This window comes from Mobula hypostoma, chromosome 7 (genome assembly GCF_963921235.1).
Source record: "Mobula hypostoma chromosome 7, sMobHyp1.1, whole genome shotgun sequence".
NCBI classification, from domain to species: Eukaryota; Metazoa; Chordata; class Chondrichthyes; order Myliobatiformes; family Myliobatidae; genus Mobula; species Mobula hypostoma.
The window spans coordinates 167610872-167637640 of NC_086103.1; the positions used below are offsets into that span (position 1 = coordinate 167610872).

At 42.3% G+C, this 26769-nt stretch overlaps 1 protein-coding gene across 1 annotated transcript in view; it reads right to left on the reverse strand.

Annotated features, from left to right (window-relative positions):
• Positions 1-26769, reverse strand: part of oca2 (oculocutaneous albinism II) — a 498511-nt gene that overhangs the window by 342330 nt on the left and 129412 nt on the right. The window contains exons 6-8 of the mRNA XM_063052933.1: positions 15477-15640; positions 11226-11305; positions 10337-10490 (exon numbers count right to left, since the gene is read on the reverse strand). Of these exons, the coding sequence (XP_062909003.1) occupies positions 10337-10490; positions 11226-11305; positions 15477-15640 (398 nt within the window). The remainder of the gene's footprint in view (positions 1-10336; positions 10491-11225; positions 11306-15476; positions 15641-26769) is intronic.

Sequence of the window (26769 nt, forward strand, 5' to 3'; positions counted from 1 at the left end):
AAAAATTGCCACTCCCTCTTAACAACAGTGAATTCCAGATAGGAAAGAATGAACATTATCATCGTCACCACCTAGACACTGTTTTGGGAAGATTGCCAACTCAATTACAGCACCAATACACTAGAAACTAAAGACATGGAACTTCTTTCTTTCTACTTTACTGTCTATATATCAACGGCTTGTTGGATTTTGAACACGTTACACTTCCCACCCTTTTGCCCAGGTACCTGTCAGCTCATTGACAACTTCATTGATATAAAAAGTTCTCAGCCTGGTTAACTATTCACTCCTTTCTCCGTCTTCCACCCCATCCTTCTCCAGCCTTGTATTCTGTCTCATTTATTCTATAGAAAATTGTCGTGTACATAATTCCCCTGGTAAAACTAGTAAAACATCAACCAGGACATCATGTACTCTGGATTTCTGATCTTGTCCAACTCAGGATGTGATTCTGACATTCCCCTCTAATCAAGTCTTCTGTCCTCTCCTCTCCCATTCCTTCCCTCAATTGCTTCCCATTTACCAAGCAGGATATATTGTTGGTTCCTCCAGTTTCTTAATACACCTTGCTGCTCTTTGAAAAACTTATCTGAAACATAGGCCAATGTGTTTCCTGGTGAAGCCAGTTTTTCACAACACAAACAACTTTTCCAACATCCAGTAGTGAATAGGCAGAAATTATCTCCAATATTGGGAAGACTGAAGACATATCTTTAGTCCTAATGATAAATTCAATTTTCCAGTCAGAAACTCCTTCACTTTCATTGGCACTTCTCAGGACGTGAACTTGATTGACGGCAATCTTGACATTGTACATTAAACTGTAATGAGCTTCCATGTCATCATTAAGAAAACCTATGATTTTTCCTTAATCATACCTATTGTTCATCCCACAACTTAACTACCTATTTTTGGACATGCCTTCAGCTGGTAAATTCAGCTGCCCTCTTCTGTCTCCTACCATCAGGCAGTAGGCACAGAAGCTTTAAAACTCACACTATCAGAGCCAAGAACAGTATTACCCTTCAACCATCAGACTGCGGAGCCAGCATGGATCATTTCACTCATCAGCACTCTGAACTAATTCTATGACCTACAGACTCACTTTCACGGACTTTTTCCAACTTGTGGTCTCAGTGTGATTTTAATTTGCACAGCTCGATTTCTTTTGCACATTGGGCGTTTGTCAATCTTTGTCAGCTTATGCATAGATTTTTTAAAAACTCTACTGTATTTTTTCTTAACTGTAAATGCTTACAAGAAAATGAATTTCAGGGTAGCATATGGTAACATATATGCATTTTAACAATAAGGCTACTTTGACTTTAATTATCTGGTGCTTTTAACATACGAACCTTCAAATTTGGCATATTAAAATTTCAACAAAGAATGCCACTACCCTCTGAATTCATTCCAATATTCCAGCCTTCATTGTCACATTCACAATGGCTAGAAAGGGACTGGAATAAAGCACATAATCTACATTAATCTACACTTCTCTAACTTTGCTTTATCTATCAACTGTTCCACATATATATATTTGTATACCAAGATTTGGCCTGGACATGGGTTTAGCATTTTGATTTTCAGCTCTCCACTCTTGTGATGCACTCTATGATAATCATAAAATAATAGTTTGGACTGAGCTAGATGGGCCAAACTTTCTGTTTCTGTGCTGTAGTGTTCTCTGACTCTGACTGTAATGCAAAACAAGCAGCGCCCCCAAGTGGTGAACTACTGCTGCTAACGATAATTTTTGTCTGAATCTGTGAACAGAATTGATATAGGCTTGGGTAATCTGTGCTGTCTATATTACGTGCATTAAGGCTTATATAATGCTGCAGGCAGATTGTATTGTAGATTGGCTGATATGATTTGTAATAAGTTCTTGCAGCAACAGTCACCTATGGTCTTTCTTATCAGCTAGAGAACTAAAGAGAAAGACAATGGATGTTTGTTTCACCCAGTTTTTCTGCAACACGACACATGCATTTCATTAGAACTGCTAAAACTATTTTAAATTTGTTGGGCAAGAAAATGGGTTTAGGAATGCCTGAGTTCCTACAGTTACAAATCGGCACTAAAAGCATGTAGGCCAAATTGTACTAGGCAATATATTAACAAGAGTGAGCACAGTAAATACCTGCCAGGGAAAAGGAATCACTGTATCATTCAGGATGCAGTGCCCGTATGAAACGAGTATTACGATATTTCCTACCTTCAACACTTTGTCACTATTTTAATGAAAGTGGAGCATGAAAGGTAGGATAGAATTGAATAGAACTTTATTGTCATTGCTCAAGACAATGAGATTACAATGTTACTCCATGCAAAATAGATATTTACAACGCATGTGTTTTAATTTTTGAGAAAAATTTTTAAAACTTTTTTGTCTCTCAGTTGAAGATGTTTATGGGTGACACAGTGACACAGGTAGGAGAGCCACAGCTCCAGAGACCCTGGTTCAATCCAACCTTCGAGTCTGCCTGTGTGGAATTAACGTGTACAGCAATGTCCTCCCCCACCTTACAATGTGCAGGTAAGTCGGTTAAGCGGCCACTGTAAATAGTCCCTAGAATTGTGAGTCCGAAGGGTGAGAGTTGATTGGAGAGAATGGAAATGGGATCAGTGTGCATGGGCAGATGACGATCGGTGGACTGACTGGTTTGTTTCCATGCTGAAGCAGAACTCTCATCATTTTCCTCCATACAAGCTGCAAGGCTATGACATCTGCTGTCGTCAGACATGTAGAGTTAATCACAACAGTCCAGTGTGCTTTTCAAAGTTTTAAAGTCACTTCCGCGTATTACTACTTATTCCTCTGCTAATATAGCCAAGGTTTACGTCCATCTCAGTTCCTGCTTTCCCTTTGTGATCCATTTTTATGGCTTCTCCCTATCCTTCTGACAATTTGCATTTCTGTACTTTAAATTTCATCAGCTGTACATAAGAATTCCCTCTAAGAAGTAAACACAGAAGACCGTGCGGACGCTGGAAATCCAGAGGAACAAACAAAATCAAAATGCTGGAGGAACTCAGCAGGTCAGGCAGCACTTGCGGAGCGGAATACACAGTTGATGTTTCGGGCCAAGAACCTTCATAAGGATTGGAAAGGGAGGGGGAAGAAGACAGAATCCCACCCAAAATATCAAGAGAATAAAAAGTTGAAGTTTTGGGCCGAGACCCTGCATCAGGACCAGAACAGAAGGAGGAAGAAGCCAGAATAAGAAGGTGGGAAGAACGGAAGGAGTACACTCAATGTATGTATACTGAAATTGATTTACTTATTGGTTTATTGTTATTGTTTTATTTTGTTTTTTTTATTATGTATTGCATTGAATTGCTGCTGCTAAGTTAAAAAATTTCACAACACCTGCTAGTGATAATAAACCTGATTCTGATTCTGATTCTGACATGCAAGCTGGCAGGTGATTGGTGAAGCCAGGTGAGGGGAGGGGAGGTGGATGGGTGGGGGAAGGGGTATATAGTGAGAAGCTGGGAGGTGATTGGGTGAAGCCAGGTGAGGGGAGGGGAGGTGGATGGGTGGGGGAAGGGGTATATAGTGAGAAGCTGGGAGGTGATTGGTGAAGCCAGGTGAGGGGGGGGAGGTGGATGGGTGGGGGAGGGGTATATAGTGAGAAGCTGGGAGGTGATTGGTGAAGCCAGGTGAGGCGGGGAAGTGGATGGGTGGGGGAGTGGTATATAGTGAGAAGCTGGCAGGTGATTGGTGAAGCCAGGTGAGGGGAGGGGAGGTGGATGGGTGGGGGAAGGGGTATATAGTGAGAAGCTGGGAGGTGATTGGTGAAGCCAGGTGAGGGGGGGAGGTGGATGGGTGGGGGAGTGGTATATAGTGAGAAGCTGGGAGGTGATTGGTGAAGCCAGGTGAGGCGGGGAAGTGGATGGGTGGGGGAGTGGTATATAGTGAGAAGCTGGGAGGTGATTGGTGAAGCCAGGTGAGGTGGGGAAGTGGATGGGTGGGGGAGTGGTATATAGTGAGAAGCTGGGAGGTGATTGGTGGAAAAGGTAAATGGCTGAAGAAGCAGGAATCTGACTAGAGAAGAGGGAGGACCATGGGGGAAAGGGAAGGAGGAGGGCCACTAGAATGTGGTGATAAGCAGGTGTGGAGAAGAGAAGGGGTAAGAGGAGAGCCGGAATGGAGAGTAGTAAAAGAGAGAAGGGAGAAGAGGGAAGAGTGTAGTGGGAAGTTAGAGAAATCAGTGTTCATGCCGCTATGTTGGAGGCTACCCATACAGAATATGAGGTGCTGTTCCTCCAACCTGAATGTGGTCTCATCATGGCAGTAGGAGAGGCCATTGTCTGATATGTTGGAATGGGAATGGGACATAGAATTAAAATGGGTGGTCACCGGGAAATACCGCCTTTTGTGGCAGACGGAGTGATGAAGCGATCCCCCAGTCTACATCGGTTGCTCTAGATTTCCAGCATTTGCAGAACCTAATGTTTTGATTTTATGTCTTTGTCTGTATCAATGGACACGTGTTGATACTGAAGTGTATGAATGGTAAGGTATATGTTTTCTTTCAGCTGATGGATAGTTCTTGCTGGAATAATTCCTGTTGAGCATTGAACATTTCTACTCCAGTTCTGAATGAAGGTGTTTGATTTTGATTTAAGTTCCATTCATTAGATTAAACAATTATGGAGGAAAAAAACTTGAATTTGAATCATTGAAATGTCTCAGAAAAAGTAGAAAGAGTAAAACCATGTTCTTTCTGGTTTGGGAAAACTAGAAGGGGACAGAAGCCGAGAAGCTCATCTGTCTGTGCATTTAATAGTGTACTAAAGAGTAGTTGTGTGGTACACCATTGGTAGTTTTGGTTGTGTGGTTGTCCTTTAAGTCTTTCTAATGATCACAAGACACTGCTAGATATTAAGAACATCATGTACTGCAAGTTTACCCCACTAGCAAATTGCTGGATAGTGGCTGAGCTCAGCATAGGCTTGTTGTGCACCATGTCATCAATTGCTACAGCCACCCAGGGAAGAAGGCATCTGAGGCAGTGCATGGTCCAACAAGTGGTGCAAATTATTGCCTTGGACGTTTTTCTTATGATCGGAAGAACCTGCGATCAGAAGAACCTGCTGGGTGTGAATGTAGTATACTGCAAGTCTGGTTCATTGGTTCATGGGTGGGACCGAAGGGAGGTGTTGGGGGGTGGGGAGTTGTTTGGCCTCAGATGTTGCACGGGCCAGACTTCTATGCCACGGCATGGCCTGTTGCAGCCGCTCGGTGAGGAGACACTGGAAGTGGCGTGGGAAGAGCTGAGGCATGGTGGGCACACCGAGAAGAGACAAGCACAGAAGGGGAGAGAAACGCACAGAGGAGAGGGGGGAAAGAGACTGACAGGGGTGGGAGGAAGTGGGACTTGGGCTCTATTTTTTGAGACAGAGAGAAGGAGAGGGACTTGAGCTAAGTATATTTTTTGGGACAAGGAGGGAGAGAGGGAGAGGGAATGTTAATTAACAGGTTAAGAAACAATTGATTTTCAAGGTGGCAAAACTGGAAGTAAAAATAAGACAATAGTAAGCTGCAGTCTCAGAATCAAAGCCAAGGAGGAAGAGTGAAAGTGTCTTCCATCTCCAAGACTAAAATAGATATGGAGCTGTGATAAGGTGTAATAGTAGGTAAACAGAGTTGAGGTGCCTGTAACCTATGAACTGATTGAATAAGATGAAGCATAGAATGATTGATTTTTCCTGCTAATGTTGCTCTAATGTGTTAAGTATTCTTTCTGTAATGCACTTTGAGTAAATACCAGCCTTTAGTATCTTGCTTAAGATAGGAATAAAACCTCATTTGATGAAAGGAAATATGATTTAAAAGGAAAATAATTTTCCATTAGAAAATAGTATTCCTGAATATGATAAACCATGTAATGTAACCAGATAGATTTTTCAGATCATAACGTATACTTCAGATCTCTTTGCTTCCCTTCTCCTCCTGCCACCCCGCCCCCCCCCACCCACCTTTTTATTCTGGCTTCTTCCCCCTTCCTTTCCAGACCGGATGAAGATTCTTGGCCTGAAACTGCCACTCTTTATTCTCTCAATAGATGCTGCTTCACTTGATGAGTTACCGCCAGCATTTTGTGTGTGTTACTCTGGATTTTCAGCATCTGCAGAATCTCTTCTATTTAAGTCCTATTTGCTCGCGAGAATCTAATCTAATCCCGTTAATCTGAAAGCAAATGCTATTGACTGGATTTAAAAACTACAACAATTAAGCGGGTAAACTTCTAACCTATTCATACAACTAACTGTTCAATAACTAAACTAGTATTTGCACATGGTAAAGGTGAACTAAGTAATAGTCTAACATAATAGCAATTGATTCTCAAAAGATCTAAAGTCAGACGAAGATGTCCTTAACTGGAAATTCATAGCTAATTTCTAATAGTCATGAAAAATTAAACACGTATAAAATATACATAAGGAGGAAGTGCCAAAAAGAAATGATTCTACTGTGATTTACATTCCCTCAGAGTATTTTGCCTGTTGATTATTCTTTGTTGAGGAATATCAAACTATAATTGGATCACTGCACTCCGTGCCCACTTTATTAGGTACACCTTTCACTCTGGCATGGTCTTTTTTCAGCTGCAGGTTCCGTGTGTTGTGCGTTCAGAGATGCTGTAACGCGTACTGTGTGGTTATTTGAGCTACTGTTGCCTTCCTCTCAGCTTGAACCAGTCTGGCCAATCTCCTCTGACCTCTCTCATTAACAAGGTATTTTCACCCACAGAACTGCTGCTCACTGGATGGTTTCTGTTCATCGCCCCATTCTTTGTAAACTCTAGAGACTGCTCTGTGTGAGAATCCCAGGAGATCAGCAGTTTCTGAGATACCCAGACCACCCCACCAGGCATCAACAATCATTCCACGGTCCAAGTCACTTAGGTCACATTTGTTCCCCATCCTGATGTTTGGTCTGAACAACTGAACCTCTTGACCATGTCTGCATGCTTTTATGCATTGAGTTGGCAGATTAGATATTTGTATTAACAAGCAGGTGTAGCTAATAAACTGGCCACTGAGTTGCATATCCTGCACAGCATCAGAGTCTCGCAGCTTTAACTTAAAAATATTTTGGCAAATGACACTCTTCCTCACTGAACAAGTGCCTTTATTACAGACTTATTGTTTGAGGTTATTACTCATGCAGCTCACTCATGCACACGGTGTTCATTGATGGACTACTTAGGATAATCAGCGGGATACAGGGAGCCTGTCAGCCGGAGGAAGATATTCTGAGTCGTGACTTGTGTTTCACATTCTTATTACCCATTGTAGGAGGCTGCCATTATCGTCACTCACAATAAAAGTATGCAGCATTGCATAGCTCAGTCCCCTAATGCTCTAGACAAGGAACGCCGGCTTTAATCCTGGTTTTGTAAGTGCTTCAACAATTCTGGCTAGTTTAAAAATAGTATAAAATTCAGGCTTCTCCCCCCCAAAGAGCTCTTGCTAATTGGTACAGTTCAGCCTGGAATGAAGTAAGATTGTAAGGTAACACACGCAAAATGCTGGTGGAACTCAGCAGGTCAGGCAGCATCTATGGAGAGGAATAAACAGTCGACATTTTGGGCCGAGGTCCTTCAACAGGACTGGAATGGAAGGGCAAGAAAACAAGAGGGCAGTTCCTTCCCCCCCCCCACCTCTTTATTCTGTGTGGGACAAGTGCTACACCTGCTTCTATGTATCCTCTCTGGGCCCCGAAGCAGTTCTTTCAGGTGAGGCAACGCTTCCCCTGCTAGTCTGTTGGGGTTATTGACGGTATCCAGTGCTCCAGGCGCAGCCTCACCTACATCAGTGAGACACGACATAGATTGAGGGACAACTTCGTCAAGCACCTTCACTCCACCTGCCACGACAGGTGGGGTTTCCCGGTGGCCACTCATTTTAAGTCTACTTCCTGTTCCCATTCTGACATGTCAGTCAATGGCCTCCTCTACTGCCATGCTGAAGCCACTCTCAGGCTGAAGGAGCATTTTCTGTCTGGGTAGCCTCTGACCTCATGGCATGAATATCAATTTTTTTAACTTACGGTAATTTCTCCCCACTCCCCCCATTCTGACTCCCCTCTTATCCCTTCTCTTCTCCTCTTCTCCCCTCACCTCCCTCTGGTGCCCCTCCTCCTTTCATTTCTTCAATGGTCCACTAACATGTCCAATGATGGATAATTGTCACCAGTCTATCACCTGATTCAAGGAAAAATGTTAAGCTGGGGAAGGAAGAAAGGAATCAGATGAGGACCATGTAAAGCTGAGAACTGAGTGGAAATTGGTAGTGAAGATAAAGACATTTTCATGTTCTGTATAAGAGCGGAAAGCTGCACAAATATAGTCCTCAACATAAGATTTGAGGAAGAAGATCTGAATGGGACTGAAACAAGGAACGTTCCGCATATGTGACAAAGAGACAGGGAGAACTTGGACCTGGGCAAGTTCCCACTGCCATACCTTTAACTTGGAGAAAGTGAGCGGGGAGTCTGCAGAAGACCTCATGCAGAATTTCCTTCAGGTTAACTTGCAAGGTTGAGTTGGTGCTAAGGAAAGCAAATGCAATTTTAGCATTAATTTTGACAGGACAATGTTACAAAAGCAAGGATGTAATGCTGAGGCTTTATAAGGCATTGTTCAGACCGTACTTAAGAGTATTGGGAGTAGTTTTGGGCCCTTATCTCAGAAAAAAATGTGCTAGCCTTAGAGAGAGTCCAGAGGAGGTTCATGAGATTGATTCAGGGAATAAAAGGATTAACACATGAGGAGTATTTGATGATTCTGGGTCTGTACTCGCTGGAGTTTAGAAAAATGAGGGAGATCCCATTTAAATCTAATGAATATTGAATAGATAGAGTGAACGTGGGGAGGACGTTTCCTACAGAGGGGGAGTCTTGGACCAGAGGAAATAGCCTCAGAACACAAGGATGTCCCTTTAGAACAGAGATGGGGAGGATTTTTTTTATCCGGGGGGGGGGTGAATCTGTGGAATTCATTGCAACAGTTGGCTGTGGAGGCCAAGTAATCTGGTATAATTAAAATGGAGGTTGATAGGTTCTTGATTAATAAGGGTGTCAAAGGTTACAGGGAGAAGGCAGACTTGATGGGACAGATACCTAGTTCAGCTCCTATGCCTTATGAATCTTCTTGTCCCAGCCAGTGTCAACTGCTACACTGGAAGGAAGCAGACACACCAAAAGATTCCTCTGCCCAGCAGGATCACAGCATGCCTCATAAACGTCCCTGAGCAAAAACAAAATATTCTTCTGGAAATATTGTTTGTGGGATAATTTGTGACTAGGTTAGAAAGAACTAAGCTGCTCATCTTTAATAGTGTGTTATGGGGCTTTTTGTATCCACACGAGCAAGATGGTTTAACGACTCATCTAAGATACAACAGCCTTCACCACTGCTGTCCTGCAGTACTGTGCTAGAGAGCCAACCTTTATTTTGTGCTCTAAACTGTGGAGCAAGCATTGAATAATAATTAAAAACAAAATTCTGAAATAATACAGCATAGAGTCACAGAACATAAAATTGTAGCCTTTGCTTTGTGTTGTTCTCAAAACTTAACCCAATCATTCTCCCAAACCAAAAAAATCATAAGATGTAGGAGCAGATTTGGGCCTTCTGTCCCATCATGTCATCATTCCATCATGGCTGACTTATTATTCCTCTCAAGCCTATTCTTCTGTCTTCTCCAGAGAACACTTGACGCCCTGACTACTCAAGAACCTATCAACTTCCATTCTAAATATACCCAGTGACTTGGCCTCCACAGCTGATTGTGGCAAAGAATTCCACAGATTCTCCACCCTCCTGCTAAAAAAAACCCCCCTCCTCTCTGTTCTAAACCATTCTTTTCTACCTCCCTGTAAAAATCCAGAGTTTCCAAACAAAATAATAACCTAAAAAGCAGTACAAAAGAAACATTGCATATTCAAGTTAATTTCCCTCTTACCCCAGTGAACAAGCAAAACTGAGTGACATTCTCCAGATTAAATTGGCTGTTAGTGCAGGTTCACCTTATTATTGACATAAATGTTTTATGACCAATTATTCCTCTAAAAGTTGTATGGCTTTCCATATGTGACTAAAATCAAAGATTGTCTCAGATTTTCACACTGATTGGCTAATAGTTTCACAATAACAGGGACCTTATTTGGTTATATAACTAAATTAGAGCATTACAATTATTTCAGAATGCATGGAAGTCTTATTAAACCCGTTCATTCTACCCAACATTTTGCACACTCTAATGGCAGAAATAGAATAGAATATAATATGCAGCCAGTCAATAAACAGAAGGAACTTACCTCAAATATAATAAGGATATAAACTCCAGCCAAAATGACAGATGCAATTGCAACTTGAGTCTCGACACTTGCGTAGAAATACTGGTAGCTGATAGATAGTGGAACTACTTCGTTGTTCTGAAGGAAGGCTTGTACATTTATTCCAATTTCTTTGCTGCAAAAAAGGAAAATCACTGAACAATTATGCCTCTCAAAGTCCAACCCTACATCCCCGTTGTGAGAGCTGGAAATGGATAAGGCTAGCCAACAGGGCTCTGGTGAAGCTGTATGAGCCAATCCCCTGTACTGTGCATACAATGGATTGCAGAAACATGGATGAACTCCAACCATACCATCGACTTTGGACCATGGAGATAGGAGGTCATCGATGGCCTCTGTTCCACTGAGAGCTAAGTGCCCAAGAAGAAGACTGAATAATTATAACCATATTGCTTTTTAGAACAAGCATAAACACCTACAATCAACAATATAAAAAATACCAAAAACTTAGCCAGAGAAGTAAAATTTTATGGAGTGGATAGAAGAAGCATAAACAAGGAGGAAGGAAGGAGGGACCAGGCCAGAACTTCCAAGCTCACCCATCTTTCATTAGTGATCAATAAGCTCATCCACTTTTCCATTCCATGAACTTACTAGTGTCCAAACATCCATTAATCTTATCCTTCTGTATACTCAGACATGGTCCTTTGAGGTAGATAATTTTAAAACTTATAAACCAATTACTAATCCAACACAAATGAACCATACAGACAAACATGTGTTTTTGAGGATGAGATGATAAAAGTCTTATGGATAATTTACAAACAGAAGTGCCTGTGACATCAACCTACAATCAACACCTGCCTGCAATTAATTAATCAAACAAATACAACCTAACTAAAACAATTACCTGCTAGCCACCTCAAAGGTCTTTGTCTTGATGAGTTGATTCCTTTGTGGATTTAAGGGAATGGTCCAATTCTGCACTAACTGTAAAATGTATAAATTAGACAGACATTATTATTTAAAATATTGACTTTCTACACAAGCAAACACTGTGCAAATGTGAGATAATGCTGCAAATAGCTTCTACTTACGTACTCTTCCAAAATACACCCAGTGGCCACTTAATTAGGTACCTCTTGTACCTAATAAAGTGGCCACTGAGTATACATTCCATGGTCCTCTGCTGCTGTAGCCTTTCCACTTCAAGGTACAACATGTTGAGTGTTCAGAGATGTTATTCTGTACACCAGTGTTGCAATGTGTGGTTATTTAAGTTACTATCGCCGTCCTACCAGCTTAAACCAGTCTGGCCAACCTCCTCTGACCTCTGTCATTAAGAAGGCACTTTTGCCAACAGAACTGCCATTCACTAGATTTTTTTTTGTTTTTTGCACCATTCTCTGTAAACTCTAGAGACTGTTGTGCATGAAAATCCCAGGAGATTAGCTTTTCTGAGATACTCAAACCTCTCCATCTGCTACCGACAATCATTCAACAGTCAACGTCATCTAGGTCACATTTCTTTTCCGTTATGATGTTTGGTCTGAGCAGCAGGTGAGCCTCTTGACCATGTCTGCATGCTTTTCCATACTGAGTTGCTGCCACACGATTGGCTGATTAGATATTTGCATTAATGAGCAGGGTACAGGTGTACCTAATAAAACAGTCACTGAGTGTACTTCTTCAGTAATAAAGAACAAAATGAAAGCAAAATCATTTCCTGATTATTTGAGCTTCCACATCCAAAATATCATTCTCCGCAACTTCCACTATCTTCAGTGGGACCTACTCACCAAATACATCTCCCCACTCTCCACTGGGATCGCTCCCTCCATGATTCCATATAACCATATAACAATTACAGCATGGAAACAGGCCATCTCAGCCCCTCTAGTCCATGCCAAACTCTTACTCTCACCTAGTCCCACCGACCTGCACTCAGCCCATAACCTTCCATTCCTTTCCTGTCCATATAGCTGTCCAATTTAACTTTAAATGACAACATCGAACCTGCCTCAACCACTTCTGCTGGATGCTCGTTCCACACAGCTACCACTCTCTGAGTAAAGAAGTTCCCCCTCATGTTACCCCTAAACTTTTGCCCTTTAACTCTCAACTCATGTCTTGTTTGAATCTCCCCCACTCTCAATGGAAAAAGCCTATCCACGTCAACTCTACCTCTCTCCCTCATAATTTTAAATACCTCTATCAAGTCCCCCCTCAACCTTCTACGTTCCCTTGTCCATTCATTCCCCCCCCCCACTAATCTCCTTCCTGGCAATAACCCCTGTAGGTGGCAGAAGTACTACATCTGCCCGCTTACCTCCTCCCTCACCTCCATTCAGGGCCCCACACATGTCCTTCCAGGTGAGACAACATTCACCTGTGAATCTGGCAGGCCAGGCAGCATCTCTAGGAAGAGGTGCAGCCTGGCCTGCTGCGTTCACCAGCAACTTTTATGTGTGTTGCTTGAATTTCCAGCATCTGCAGAATTCCTGTTGTTCACCTGTGAATCTGTTGTAGTTATCTACTGTATCTGGTGTTCCCGAAGCAGTCTCCTCTACATGTGAGAGATCCGTCGTAAATTGGGAGACCGCTTTGTTGTACGCTTCAGCTCCATCCACAGAAAGCAGAACTTCCCACTGGCTAACCATTTAAATTCCTATCCCTATTCCTGGACTGATATTGGCCATGATGAGGGAACTCTTAGGTTGGAGGAGTAACACTTCATATTCCGTCTAGGTAGCTTCCAACTTGATGGCATGAACGTTGATTTCTCCAACTTACAGAGATTTTTCCCTTTCTCTTCCCTCTTCTTCATTTCCCCGCTAGGGCCTCTTCCCTCTTCTCGTCACCTGCCTATCACCTCTCCGGTGCCCCTCCACTCTCTTCTCCTATCGGATTCCTTCTTCTCCAGCCCTTTGCCTTTTCTATTTATCACCTCCCATCTTCTTCCTTCATCCTCCTTTCCCCCACCTATCTGGCTTCATGTATCACCTTCTAGCTTGTCCTCCTTACCTTCCCTCCACATCTTTATTTTGGCATCTTCTCCATTCCTTTCCTGTCCTGAAGAAGGGTGTCGGCCCGAAACAACAACTGTTTATTCCTTTCCATAGATGCTGCTGGACCTGCTGAGTTCCTCCAGCATTGTGCACGTGTGTGTGTGTGTTGATCTGAATTTTTTTGTTCACTCAGAGGATGTGGGTGTCACTGACAATGCCAGTTATTCATATCCATTCCTACATCCCCCTTGAACGCAATATCTTACTTGGCCATTTCAAAGACTATTGGTGGAAGCAAATTGATGTTTCAGGGCAAGATCATTCATCTGGACTTAGAGACTGAGAGTAGATAGCCAATCTAAAAAGGAGAGGGGATTGGATGGGTTGGTGCAAGAGCTAGCAAGGGATAGGTAGATTCAGGTGTGAGGAGGTCATCGGCAGATGGAGGGAGGGAGAGTGAAGTGGTGACGGGGCCTGGAGGCAATAGGCTGAGGTGGCAAAGGGCTGAAGATGATAGAATCTGGTAGGAAAGGAAGGTGGACATTGAAACCAGTTAACAGAGGTGGGTGGTAAATGGGGGCAGTGAGTGAGGTGAAAGGTCTCGATTCAAAACGTCAAACATTCATTTTTCCTCCACAGATGCTGCCTGACCCACTGAGTTCTTCCAGCATCTTGTTAGTTTGTCCAGATTCCAATGTCTGCAGTCTCACGTCTCCATTTCAGAAAGGTAGCCATATTGATATGGGATTGGGTTAACACACAGGACCAAACAGATGGGTTTCTACTTCGATCTAGTTGTTTCTTAGTCCCCATACAGCTTTATTTACATAATTTAAATTTCTCAATGGTTTGAAGGAAGTTAAAGATGTACCCCAGGTCATTAAACATGCCTCTTGATTATTAGTTTCATAATAATCCAAGTTGCATGCCATCTTGGACAATGTCTCCCATCCACTACATAATGTACTGGTTGGGCACAGGAGTACATTCAGCCAGAGACTCATTCCACTGAGATGCAGCACAGAGCGTCATAGGAAGTCATTCCTGCCTGTGGCCATCGAACTTTACAACTCCTCCCTTGGAGGGTCAGACACCCTGAGCCAATAGGCTGGTCCTGGACATTTCCTGGCATAATTTACATATTACTATTTAATTATTTATGGTTTTATTACTATTTAGTTATTTATGGTGCAACTAAATAACGAAAACCAATTTCCCCCGGGATCAATAAAGTATGACTATGACTATGACTAATATTACCATTATGTCACCTCATGCAGTATGAAGTAAATTCATGATGATGTATGTGGTGGGAATAAACAGCTTTACTGTTGTATGAAACACAACATTAGGTTGTGTTTCGTACAACACTGGGGAGGGCACTGAGGAGTGTGGTAGAACGAAGGAATCTGGGAATACAGATAATTCACTGAGTGTGGTGTCACAGGGGTCATAAAGAACACTTCTGGTACATTGGCTTTCATAAATCAAAGTACTGTGTGCAGGAGATGGAATGTTACAGTAAAGTTGTATAAGACGTTAGTGAGGTCTAATTTGGAGTGTTGTGTGCAGTTTTGGTCACCTTCCTGCAGGAAAGGAGTAAATAAGGTTGAAAGGGTACAAAGAAAATTTACAAGAATGTTGCCGGGACTGGACAACCTCAGTAAAACGGAAAGATTGAATTGGTTAGGACTTCATTCCTTGGAATGTAGAAGATTGAGGGGAGATTTGATGGAGGTACTCGAAATTATGAGGTGTATAGATAGGGTAAATGCAAGCAGGCTTTTTCCACTGAGGTTGGGTGAGAATACATACAGAGGTCATGGTTAGGGGTGAAAAGTGAAAAGTTAAAGGGAAACATGAGGAGGAACTTCTTCAGTCAAAGGGCCATGAACGTGTGGAATGAGCTGCCAGCACAAATGGTACATATGAGCTCGATTTCAATGTTTAAGAGACATCTGGATAGATACGTGAATGGTAGGGGTGTGGAGGCTATGGTTCTGGTGCAGGTCGGTGAGAGAGGGCAGTTTAAATGGCTCAGCATGGACTAGATGGGTTGGACTGCCTGTTTCGGACCTGTACTTTTCTATGACTCTATGACAAATGACATCAAAAAATGCCTGAAAGGATATAAAATCAGAGCATCGAGGTACCTGAACCTGCTGATGACGCCTCCTTCTTTCACCACCTTCTGCCACTTGTTCTATTTGTAGGTTAATGTATTCCTCGGTTTTCGTACGAACCTGGTCTTCGGCAAATGGTCCTGCTACTTTCAGTTTCAGAAGAACAGCATCCCGAATGTTTGTGAGATTCAATACTGAAATAATTTATTCAAGGATACCACAGAAAAATAAGAGAACTGTGCCAAGTAATATCCCAATAACTAGTGACTTTATTCAAAGTGGTAACAATTGTTCCATTTACAAGGATGTTGCTGCAACTTGAGGACCTGTGTTATAGGAAAAGTTTGGATATGTTGTCCCCATAGGAGAATGAGGGGAGATTTGCTAGAGGTATACAAAATTATGAGGGATAGAGATAAGATAAATGCAAGCAGGGTTTTTCCACTGAGGCTGGGTGAGACGAGAACTAGAGGTCATGGGTTAAGGATGAAAGGTGAAATGTTCAAGGGGAAGATGAGGGGGAACTTCTTCACTCAGTGGGTAGTGAGAGTGTGGAATGAGCTTCCAATAGAAGCTGTGGACACAGGTTCAATTTCAACATTTAATAGAAGCTTGGGTAGGCACATGAATGGGAGTGGTACGAAGGACTAGAGTCAGGTCAGAGGTTCAAAAGATTCAAAGGTTCATTTGTTATCAAGGCATGTATCCATATACAACTCTGAAATTTGTATTTCTCCAGATAGCAATGAAGCAAAGAAAGAGCATGCAAGTCATGAGAGAGAAACATCAAGCCCGCCTCCGCTATACAAAAACGAACAGCATCCCAATCGTCACACCACCCCCGCAAAAACCCCTCCCCCTCGCACAAAATTGAACAGGAACATCGACCCCCAAAAAGCAAACCCTCCCCCACACAAAAAACTAACAGAACATCAACCCCCAAACACCCTCTGCTCGCGCAACAAAACAGAAAGGGAAGAGGCAATTTAACAAAAACACATAATATAAAAACCATAAGTCTGAAAAAGTCCACAGTTCATAAACGCAATTGTCCAATCTATAAACACAGAACCACGTTACCATCTTCCAATATCGCTGACGTTCATCGAAAGAGAAGCACACCACACGAGGCAGAGGGGCCTACTCATCTGCCACAGCGAGCCACACTGTGATAAGACGCTCACAGACTGCTTTTCCAGCAGTGAACAAAAGGCAGACAGTCAGCGCTGAAACTCTCACTCGCCTTCTGCATTCACCTCAAAGGCTGATGGAACTAGGCAGAATAATAGCTCTGCACAGACTAGATGGGCTGAAGGGCATGTTTCTGTGCTGTAGTGCTCTGTGACTCTACCATACAGTATCATCATAATACACTTTGAGAGTCTCATTTACAGCAAGGATATGAACTAGAGACCCTCATTAAAATATAAGCAGCAGGGTTTGAAATGCCTAAATATAGTTTGCATTTAGTTCAGTTGTCTCAGTCCAATCATCAAGTTATCTAATAATAATAAATAACTTTATCATTAAAGGTCCCCACCATCTTGGCCATGCTTTCTTCTCGCTACTACCATTGGGCAGGAGGTACAGAAGCCTTAGGTCCCACATCACCAGGTTCAGGAACAGTTGATACCATGCAATCATTAGGTTCCTGAACCAGGGTGGATAACTTCACTCACCACTACTCTGAACTGATTCTATGACGTACACATTCACATTCAAAGACTCTTTGCAACTGCTGTTCTCAGTATTATTTTTATGTGCACAGTTCGTCTTCTTTCATACATCTGTTGTTTGTCAGTCCTTGTCAGTTTGTGTACAGTTTTTCATAAAATTCTATTGCATTTCTTTTTTCCTGTAAATACCTGTAAGAAAATGGATCGCGAGGTAGCATGTGGTAACATCTACATACTTTGATAATAAATTTACTTTGAACTTCAGACTTTTAATATATGTGTCTGTGGAGGGATATGAACTGGTCAAGACCCATCATCAGCATTGAAAGAGTAGAGGTGTTGTGTATGTGGCCTGGTTACACAACAATGCTATTAATAAAAACGTGGGAGATGGGAGCTAAGGTTCATGGTTCTTTACTGGCAGAAACCAAACTCGGCACACACATACAGATCAATACGCGCCTAATAGCGCATTCAACGATGTGTTACTAAAACATAAAGTAGTCCCTTATTATACTGTAGGCTATACGGTACAAGAGGGAATTAGGCAGTACAGTATAAAGAAGGGAGGGGAAGAGGTGGAGCAACAGCTGGCAATTGATAGGTTAATCTAGGTGAGGATGGATGATTGACAGACAGAGGGGGAAGCGTAGTAATAACAAAAGAGGTTGGGAGGTGATAGGTGGAGACAACAAAGGCTGCAGATGAAGGAATCCAATAGGAAAAGGAGGAGGAGCATGGAAAAAAGCAAGGTGGATGGGAAGGGCAGATGAGAACAGTAGAGTGAGTGTCGCATAAACACAAAATACTCTGCAGATGCTGGGGTCAAAGCAACACTCACATCACGCTGGAGGAACTCAGCAGGTCAGGCAGCATCCGTGGAAACGATCAGTCAACGTTTCGGGCCGGAACCCTTCGTCAGAACTGAGGAGGGAAGGGGCAGAGGCCCTATAAAGAAGGTGGGGCGGGGAGGGTGGGAAGGAGAAGGCTGGTAGGTTCCAGGTGAAAAACCAGTAAGGGGAAAGATAAAGGGGTGGGGGAGGGGATAGGCAGGAAAGGTGAAGAAGGAATAGGGGAAAACACAATGGGTAGTAGAAGGAGGCGGTACCATGAGGGAGGTGATAGGCAGCTGGGGGAGGGGGCAGAGTGAAATAGGGATAGGGGAAGGGAGGGGGAGGAAATTACCGGAAGCTGGAGAATTCTATGTTCATACCAAGGGGCTGGAGACTACCCAGATGGTATATGAGGTGTTGCTCCTCCAACCTGAGTTTGGCCTCATTATGGCAGTAGAGGAGGCCATGTATGGACATATCCGAATGGGAATGGGAAGCAGAGTTGAAGTGGGTGGAAAGTGGGAGATCCTGTCTGTTGTGGCGGACAGAGCAGAGGTGCTCAACAAAGCGGTCCCCCAATCTGCATCGGGTTTCACCAATGTAGAGAAGGCCACACCGGGAGCACTGGATGCAATAGATGACCCCAACAGAGTGAGTGTCCCAGTGGGAGGGGTGTTTGGTGATGTGGAAATAGAATAAGTGGAGGAGGGAGATGAAACAGGTTGGGGGGGGGCTGGAGGTGTTGGATGTGTGAAGGTGGAGAGTGAAAAGGACAGAGAGAGAGAGAGAGAGAGAGAGAGAGAGAGAGAGAGAGAGAGAGAGAGAGAGTGAGAGCAGTTTGCATAAAACAGGAGTAGTTAATGCTCAGGCTGTGGTATACCCAAGTGGAATAAGAGGTGATATTCCTCTGGTTTGTGTTTATATCAATTGCTTAGAGCGAGGAGCCAAACTTCTAAGCAGCTAATATTACAGACAATAAAAACACTTGCCCCATTTCCCCAGACTGGGCATAACCTTTTGTTCTACATGTAAAATTCAATAATTTCCACAACCCAAAGGAAAATTAATTCTTACTGCACATAATAACTGTGTGAACGTTAAGCTCCCACTTCTAAAGTCAGAAGCAGAGTTCAGCATACATAAATTATAAAACTGCATTCAGAGCTTTTACCAGAAGACAAGATCCGTAACTTGAATCATTATCACCCGTTTTTCCTTCAAGAATCATCAGCATTAATTAATTATGGCAATAACAAGTGTCACTGAAACCAAGACCTCAGAAAGAAAGGAGTTCTCTCAAAACAACAGATGCCAACAGTTTTTCTTTATGCCTCTGATGACTGAAGAGAATGTTGGCCATGTTTCACAGTGATATTATGCAAGTAACACATTAAGGCAATTTATCTTCTAAATTGTACTCTGACACATTTCCCAGGCTGGTAAAATTGTTACAGCAAGCAGGACGACTTTCAACCCACTGGGTCGCAGCTGCTTTGCATGAGAACAGTCCAGCTATTTCTTCTTCTCCCACCCTCTTTCTGGGCTCCCACAATCTACTTTCTTTCAGATGCACATTCATCCCTCTTTTAAATGCTGCAGCTGAACCATTATCCTTGGCAAATGTTTTCCACACTTTAACCACCTGCTGTATAAAGCTGTTGTCCTAATGTTAGTTAACCCTAAAACCTCCTGAGAATAAATAATTTTAATCTTTTTGTTGTTAAAGTTTTCAATCATTAGATATACAGTGAAATAAAACAGAGTGATTTGGGTGAAGAGTTACATTATATTAAAGAAAAAGCTCATAAATACAAGAGATTCTGCAAATGTTAGAAATCTGGAGTAACACGCAAAACGCTGGAAGAACTCATCATCTACGGAGAGGAATAAAATGTTGAGATTTCAGAGCAAGACCCTTCATCCAGGCTGGAAAGGAAGGGGGAAGAAGGCAGAATAAGGTGGGGGGGGAGGGAAAGGAGTACAAGCAGGAAGGTGATAGGTGAAGCCAGGTGAGAGGGAAGGTAGGTGTGTGGGGGGAAGAGGGGTTGAAGTGAGAATCATGGAGGTGATAGGTGGAGAAGGCCGAAGAAGAAGGAATTAGAATCAGAATCAAGTTTATTATCACCGGCATGTATCATAAAATTTAACGTAGTGGCAGCAGTTTAATGCAATACATCATAATATAGAAAGAAAAAATAAGTGAATCACTTAGATTATGAGAACACTCAGTCCTCTTTTATCGTCATTTAGAAATGCATACATGCATTAAGAAATGATACAATGTTTCTCCGGAGTGATATCACAGAAAACAGGACAGACCAAAGGCTAACACTGACAGAACCACATAATTATAACATATAGTTACAGCAGTGCAAAGCAATACCATAATTTGATGAAGAACAGACCATGGGCACAGTAAAAAAGAAGTCTCAAAGTCCCGAGTCGATCGACTCCCAAGTCCCTGATAGCAGGCGGCAAAAGGGAGAAACTCCCTGCCATAAACCTCCAGGCACCGTCAACTTGCCGATACCTTGGAAGCAGCCAACACTGAGTCTATCCATCTGAAAACTCCAAGCCTCCGACCAGCCTCTCCAATACAGCCTCCTGAGCTCCATTCTCTGCCTAGCGCCTTCAACCTCTCCCCCGCTGCTGAAACACGCAAAGCCGAGGATTTGGGGCCTTCAGCTCCAGAGATTCTGGTTACCACACAGTAGCAGCGGCAGCGAAGCCAGCATTTCAGAAGTTTCTCCAGGTGTTCCTCCGCGCTCTCACGTCTGTCTCCATCAAATCAGAATTGTTCACGGTACCCTACTTGACAGATAACAGATATTCATCACCGAAGTGGCCGCACGCGCTGCCATCACGCTGCCATCTTCTCCTCTCTCCCGGGAGGTACACAAATCAATTACAGAAAGTATATTAAATAACTCAGAAGTTAACTATTTAAATTAAATAGTTAAATTAAAAATAGTGCAAAAACAGAAATGATAAAAGTGAGGTAGTGTTCATGGGTTCAATGTGCATTTAGAAATCAGACGGCAGAGGGGAAGAAGCTGTTCCTGAATTGTTGAGTGTGTGACTTCAGGCTTCTGTACCTCCTACCTGACGATAACAAGGGGAAGAGGGCATGTACTGGGTGACCGGGATCCTGGGAGAGGAGAATGGATCATGGGAGAAAGCAAAGGGAAAAAAAATCACTGTTTATTTATATTATCTAGTTTGCAAACTCAGCACGTATAGTGTTTATGGTACACACAAATATAATTTGCTGATGAATTTTACTTCTGAGTCAAAGAGAAAGATAACATGGTCAGAAGTCTGTAAATATAATTGCTAGCCTCAGCTTTTTCTAAAGCTGCCCATCATTTCTGTTCCCTACTTGTTATTAGTTACTAGTCACCAGTTATCTACTTGTTATTAACTACCAGTCACCAACCAAAGCCCCCTGCCAGACTTCAGTGAGCTCAAAGAAATGCAGACACTTCCCACCATAAGTACCACATCAATACTTTAACAAACAGTGAGAACATGCCCCAGGCTTTTAGAGTTACACATCTGTAGTATTTTTTGATTTTCAATTACTAATGTCAGGCTAACAGGCCAGTAATTACCCATTTCCCAATCCCTTTTCTTTCTTAAATTGTGGGGTTAACTTTGACCTTCCATCTGTAGAAACCACACAATGATCAATACTGCTTTGAAAGATGATAACCAAAACATCCACTACATTAATAGATATTCCTTTCAAAATTCAGTGACATAAAGTAGATCGCTGGATCCATGGAATTTATAGTTTTTATTAGTTTCTACTATTATACTTTCTAGTATTGCACGGTAGTGTAGCAATTAGCACAGCACCATTTACCCAGGTTCAATTCCCGCCACTGTCTGTAAGGAGATTTTATGTTCTCCCTGTGACCTAGAGAGTTTCCTCTGGGTGTTCCAGTTTCCCCCCAACACTCTAAAGATGTACGAGTTAGAGGGTTAATTGGTCACATGGATGCAGTTGGGTGGCGTGGGCCTGTTACTGTGCTGTATCTCTAAATAAATTAAAAATTTTTAAATGCTAATTTAATTTAACTCCTTGTCCCCACTAGTCCCCTGCTCCTCAGGTATTTCTGACAGGTTCTTTATATTTTCTTCCCTAAAGGCATATACAATGTACTTAATTTAATTTCTTCGTCATTTTTCTATTGCCCATCATAAAATCTATCTTTCAAAGTTCAAAATTCAAAGTAAATGTGGATCTGTAAGGGACCCACATTTACTGTCACTGTTCTTTTCCTTCTTACATTCTTATGGAAGTTTATTCTTACATTAGAAACACAAGAGGTTCTGCAGATGAGCAACACACACAAAATGCTGGACGAACTCAACAGGTCAGGCAGCATCTCTAAGGGGAAATCAATAGATGATGTTTTGGGCCAAGACCCTTCCTCAGACCTTGCTGGATGGTCTCGTCTGAAACATTGACTGTTCACCTCGCTCCGTACATGCTGCCTGGCCTGCTGTCTTCCTCCATTATTTGTGTGTGCTTCTCATTCTTATATCTCTCATCAGTTTACTCCCATATTCTATCTTCTTTTTCTCTACTAATTTGCTGATTTTCATTTTCTATATACTTCTCCCTTTGATTTAATACTATCTTTAATTTCTCCTGGCAGCCGCAGAAAAACCATGTTACCTGCTATATTTCTGTTTCTTCAAGGAATATATGCTTTTCTGTCTTCGTGGAAGACCCTGAGGACACTGAGGTCCTTCATCAGAAGAATGCGGACGCCAGCAAAGAGTAAAGAAATAAGAGTGGTTCTTCTCGTGCTTCCCATCTGTCTGCCCTGCTAACCTTCTCATGACTCCCTGAGGGAGAATCTGTGGATACCACAAAGACCGTCTCAGAACCGACAGAAGTACAAACCACTCCTCTTCAACCCCAAGATGCTGTTGAAGATCGAGAAGATAATTTTTTTTTAATTAGCTTTATTTGTCACATGTACATCAAGACATACAGAGAAGTGCATTGATTACATCAAATTAAATCAACTAGGATTGAGCTCGGCAGCCACAAATGTCGCCACACATCTAGCGCCAACATAGAATGGCCACGACTTAGTAAACCTACTAAGCTGTATGCCTTTGGAGTGTGGGGGGGGTGCAGAGTATGTGGAGGAAATCCATGTGGTTATAGGGAGAATGTACAACCTCCTTAGACTTAGCGGCAGGAATTGAACCCCCATTTTACAGTTGGCGCTGTAAAGCAGGGGATCATATGCAGAGGAATAAGAAGGATTGGTAAGATATAGAGAAAATGTGTAAGGTTGAAAAGAAGCTCTATTGATCACTCACAAAGAAACCAAGGAAAAAAAGTCATTTTAAATAATATTCATAATCCTATCTCCAAACAAATAAAGTTAGTACATCAGACACAACTTTATTTGGAAACTCGTATGTAATCTGCTGTGTCAGATTTCACATATTAAATGTGTGCACACCAGTCTGAAAAATTTGCATTTAATCCTTCGTCTGTGATTCCTGTCACATTTTTAATTTTTTTCTATTAAATGTGATAGCTGGAATTATTCTCTGGTTGCTCAGTCTAACCAATTAAGTTTCCATTCATCCAAAAATTGTTCAAATTACTTACTGAATATTTTGACCTATTATTCTTCTTTTTTTAAGTATTGAAGATTTGCGAAGTTTGAACAAATTAAACTTCAGGAGAAACAAAGTTACATATTTCACAACATGATTTTGTCTGTTCAGTCAAATATCCACAGTGGCTTTTCAAGTCCAGTTTCAAGTTTAATTGTCATTCGGCCATACATGAATAACAATTACTACAGCCAAACAAAACAGTGTTACTCCGGGGCCAAAGCGCAGGATGCTGTACCAACAGTCATACAGAGCAGAAGCCACATATACGATGCTATAAGATACCTGTAAAATACAGTCACACAAAAAATATAGACCAAGACCTGAGTCCATGAATGTTGCAGCATTCTGCAGTTAAACACAATACAGCTTCTTTTCTCCGGAGCGGGCACTAGGGGGCAGTACTGACTCCAGCATGGACAGAGCCACACCACCTCCAGGACTCCAGTGGAGAACTCGACTCTGAAACCACCCCCTGGGAGGCTGCAAACAGGCAACATTGCAGCTTGAGGCCTAGCCATCGCTACAACTGAGGCCATGCACTCACCCGCCATTCACCAATACACCAATGAATTGGACTTGCAGCTTCCACATCCCCAATGTCCAACAGGGTTTTGCGATCACAAGAAAGGTGACTAAAACGATCACTTGCTGTTAGACTGCATTCCTTTGTGAACCAAAGCCTCGCTGTTGCAGGCAGCATCACGGTCGGCACAAAGTCCAGCCTTTTCAGTTTTCCACCAATGAGCAACTCGCTGATGGGATAGACCCATCAAGTACTTTAAAGTTCTTAATATCCAGCAGGATCTTGCAACCATAGAAAAATACATTTAAAAAAAGACAATAATACCTTTGGTTGACCCTGTAGAATCCCCTGCATCCTCTACCCTACCAGAAGGCCATCCTTACATCATTTTAATACCATCATTACGTTTCACTTCAAAATATCAACCCCACGTACGAGCTTGCCATGTTGTTCATACCTAAACCTGGAACTGGAAGGGATACAATGTGTTATTATGTAGTGTAAGTGATGAGTGCTAGACTTGCATTGAGATGCTGGTGAATTAAGGTATAGATTGAAATCCCACCACAGACATAAACATATATTATTTATATTTTTTATATATATATAAAGGCAGACTAGACCAGGAGAGGATAGCCAGTGCCTCATATCCCAGTGAGACAGGAACATACCTGTCCTAGCTCCTGCCCAAGTTACCTTTCCTGAAGTTCACAACCAATTCCTCAGTTCCTTGTTCTCAAGTGTGACTCCACTCCACCAACCGATCTACTTCACTCTTTTGTGCCTCCTTGTCACCGTCTGAGATTTTGTCCAGAACAGTGACATAATTGGCAAATCTATTGGTGGCTTTTGAGCCGTACCCAGCCACAGTCACGAGCGTAGGGAGAGTTTAGCAGTGGGCCAAGCGCTCACGTTTGAGGTGCATGTGTATTGATCATCAGTGAGGAGGAGATGTTAGTATTAATCTGCACTGACTTCTCCCAATGAGGAAGTCTAAATCAACTAGAGCTCCAGTGCAGTACTAAGGGAATTGTGCGATATCACCTTTCAAGTCTTAAATCCAGGCCCCATCTTGTATTAAGGAATTGCAATGTCCCATTCTGAAGAAGAGGAAGTGATTTATCCCGTGTTCTGATCAAGATATGTTCCTCAACTAGCATCACTCAAACATATCTAAATTGCTGGTTGCAGGAGCTTGTGACTGAAACGTTTCTAACGGTATTTCAATAGCTTTGAAATATTTTTGGATGCACTTAAATCAAGAGGGAGTCATGTAAATATGTATTCATTTTTGTATGTGTTTGCTTTCTGTTATTGCCTGTTCCACGGAATGATACCATGGAGACCTCCTTACACTTGCAAGCTGATCGTCAGATTCATCTTACCTCTGAAATGGTAGCGTAGCAGTTAGTGCAATACTATTACAATTCAGGGTGTCGGAGTTCAGAGTTCAATTTCGGCACCATAGATAGCATTTACTATATGGAAAGGAGATAGTGGCACAAAAAAGAGTGCGGAGAATGAAAGCTGAAATCTGAGGGTAAATGTATCAGGAAAGACTGAATCACTTTTCTTTAGAGAAAAGGAATATAATGGACTGCATAGTAGAGAGCTTTTGAATTATCAAAGGCTTTGATAGAGTGGAAAACACAAAGAATGTGGAGTAAGGAATAACTGGAGCCCATCCATATAAGGAAGCACCACCAACAAATTCAGAATTCAGAATCAGGTTTACCACCACCAATGTGAAATGTGTTGTTTCGTGCCAGCAGTACTTTAAGTTGACAATAAACTGGACTGGTCAAAGAACACTGAGGCTGTCTACAAGAAGGGTCAGAGCCGTCTCTATTTCCTGAGGAGACTGAGGTCCTTTAACATCTGCCGGACGATGCTGAGGATGTTCTACAAGTCTGTGGTGGCCAGTGCTATCATGTTTGCTGTTGTGTGCTGGGGCAGCAGGCTGAGGGTAGCAGACACCAACAGAATCAACAAACTCATTCGTAAGGCCAGTGATGTTGTGGAGATGGAACTGGACTCTCTCACGGTGGTGTCTGAAAAGAGGATGCTGTCTAAGTTGCATGCCATCTTGGTCAATGTCTCCCATCCACTACATAATGTACTGGGTGGGCACAGGAGTACATTCAGCCAGAGACTCATTCCTCAGAGATGCAGCACAGAGCGTCATAGGAAGTCATTCCTGCCTGTGGCCATCAAACTTTACAACTCCTCCCTTGGAGGGTCAGACACCCTGAGCCAACAGGCTGGTCCTGGACTTATTTCATAATTTACTGGCATAATTTACATATTACTATTTAACTATTTATGGTTCTATTACTATTTATTATTTATGGTGCAACTATAATGAAAACCAATTTCCCCCCGGGATCAATAAAGTATGACTATGACTATGACTATGACTATGACTACAAGAGAAGTAAATAGTGTAACATAAAAAAAGAATAATGAGGAAATGTTCGTGGATGCTGGAGCTTAGAAGAATGAGGGGGCACTCTCATTGAAATGTACTGAATATTGAATGGCCTAGAGAGAGTGGATGTGCAGAGGATGTTTCCCATAGTGGAGGAGTCTAGGACCAGAGGGCAGAGTCTCAGAATTAAAGGATGTCCCTTTAGAAGAGA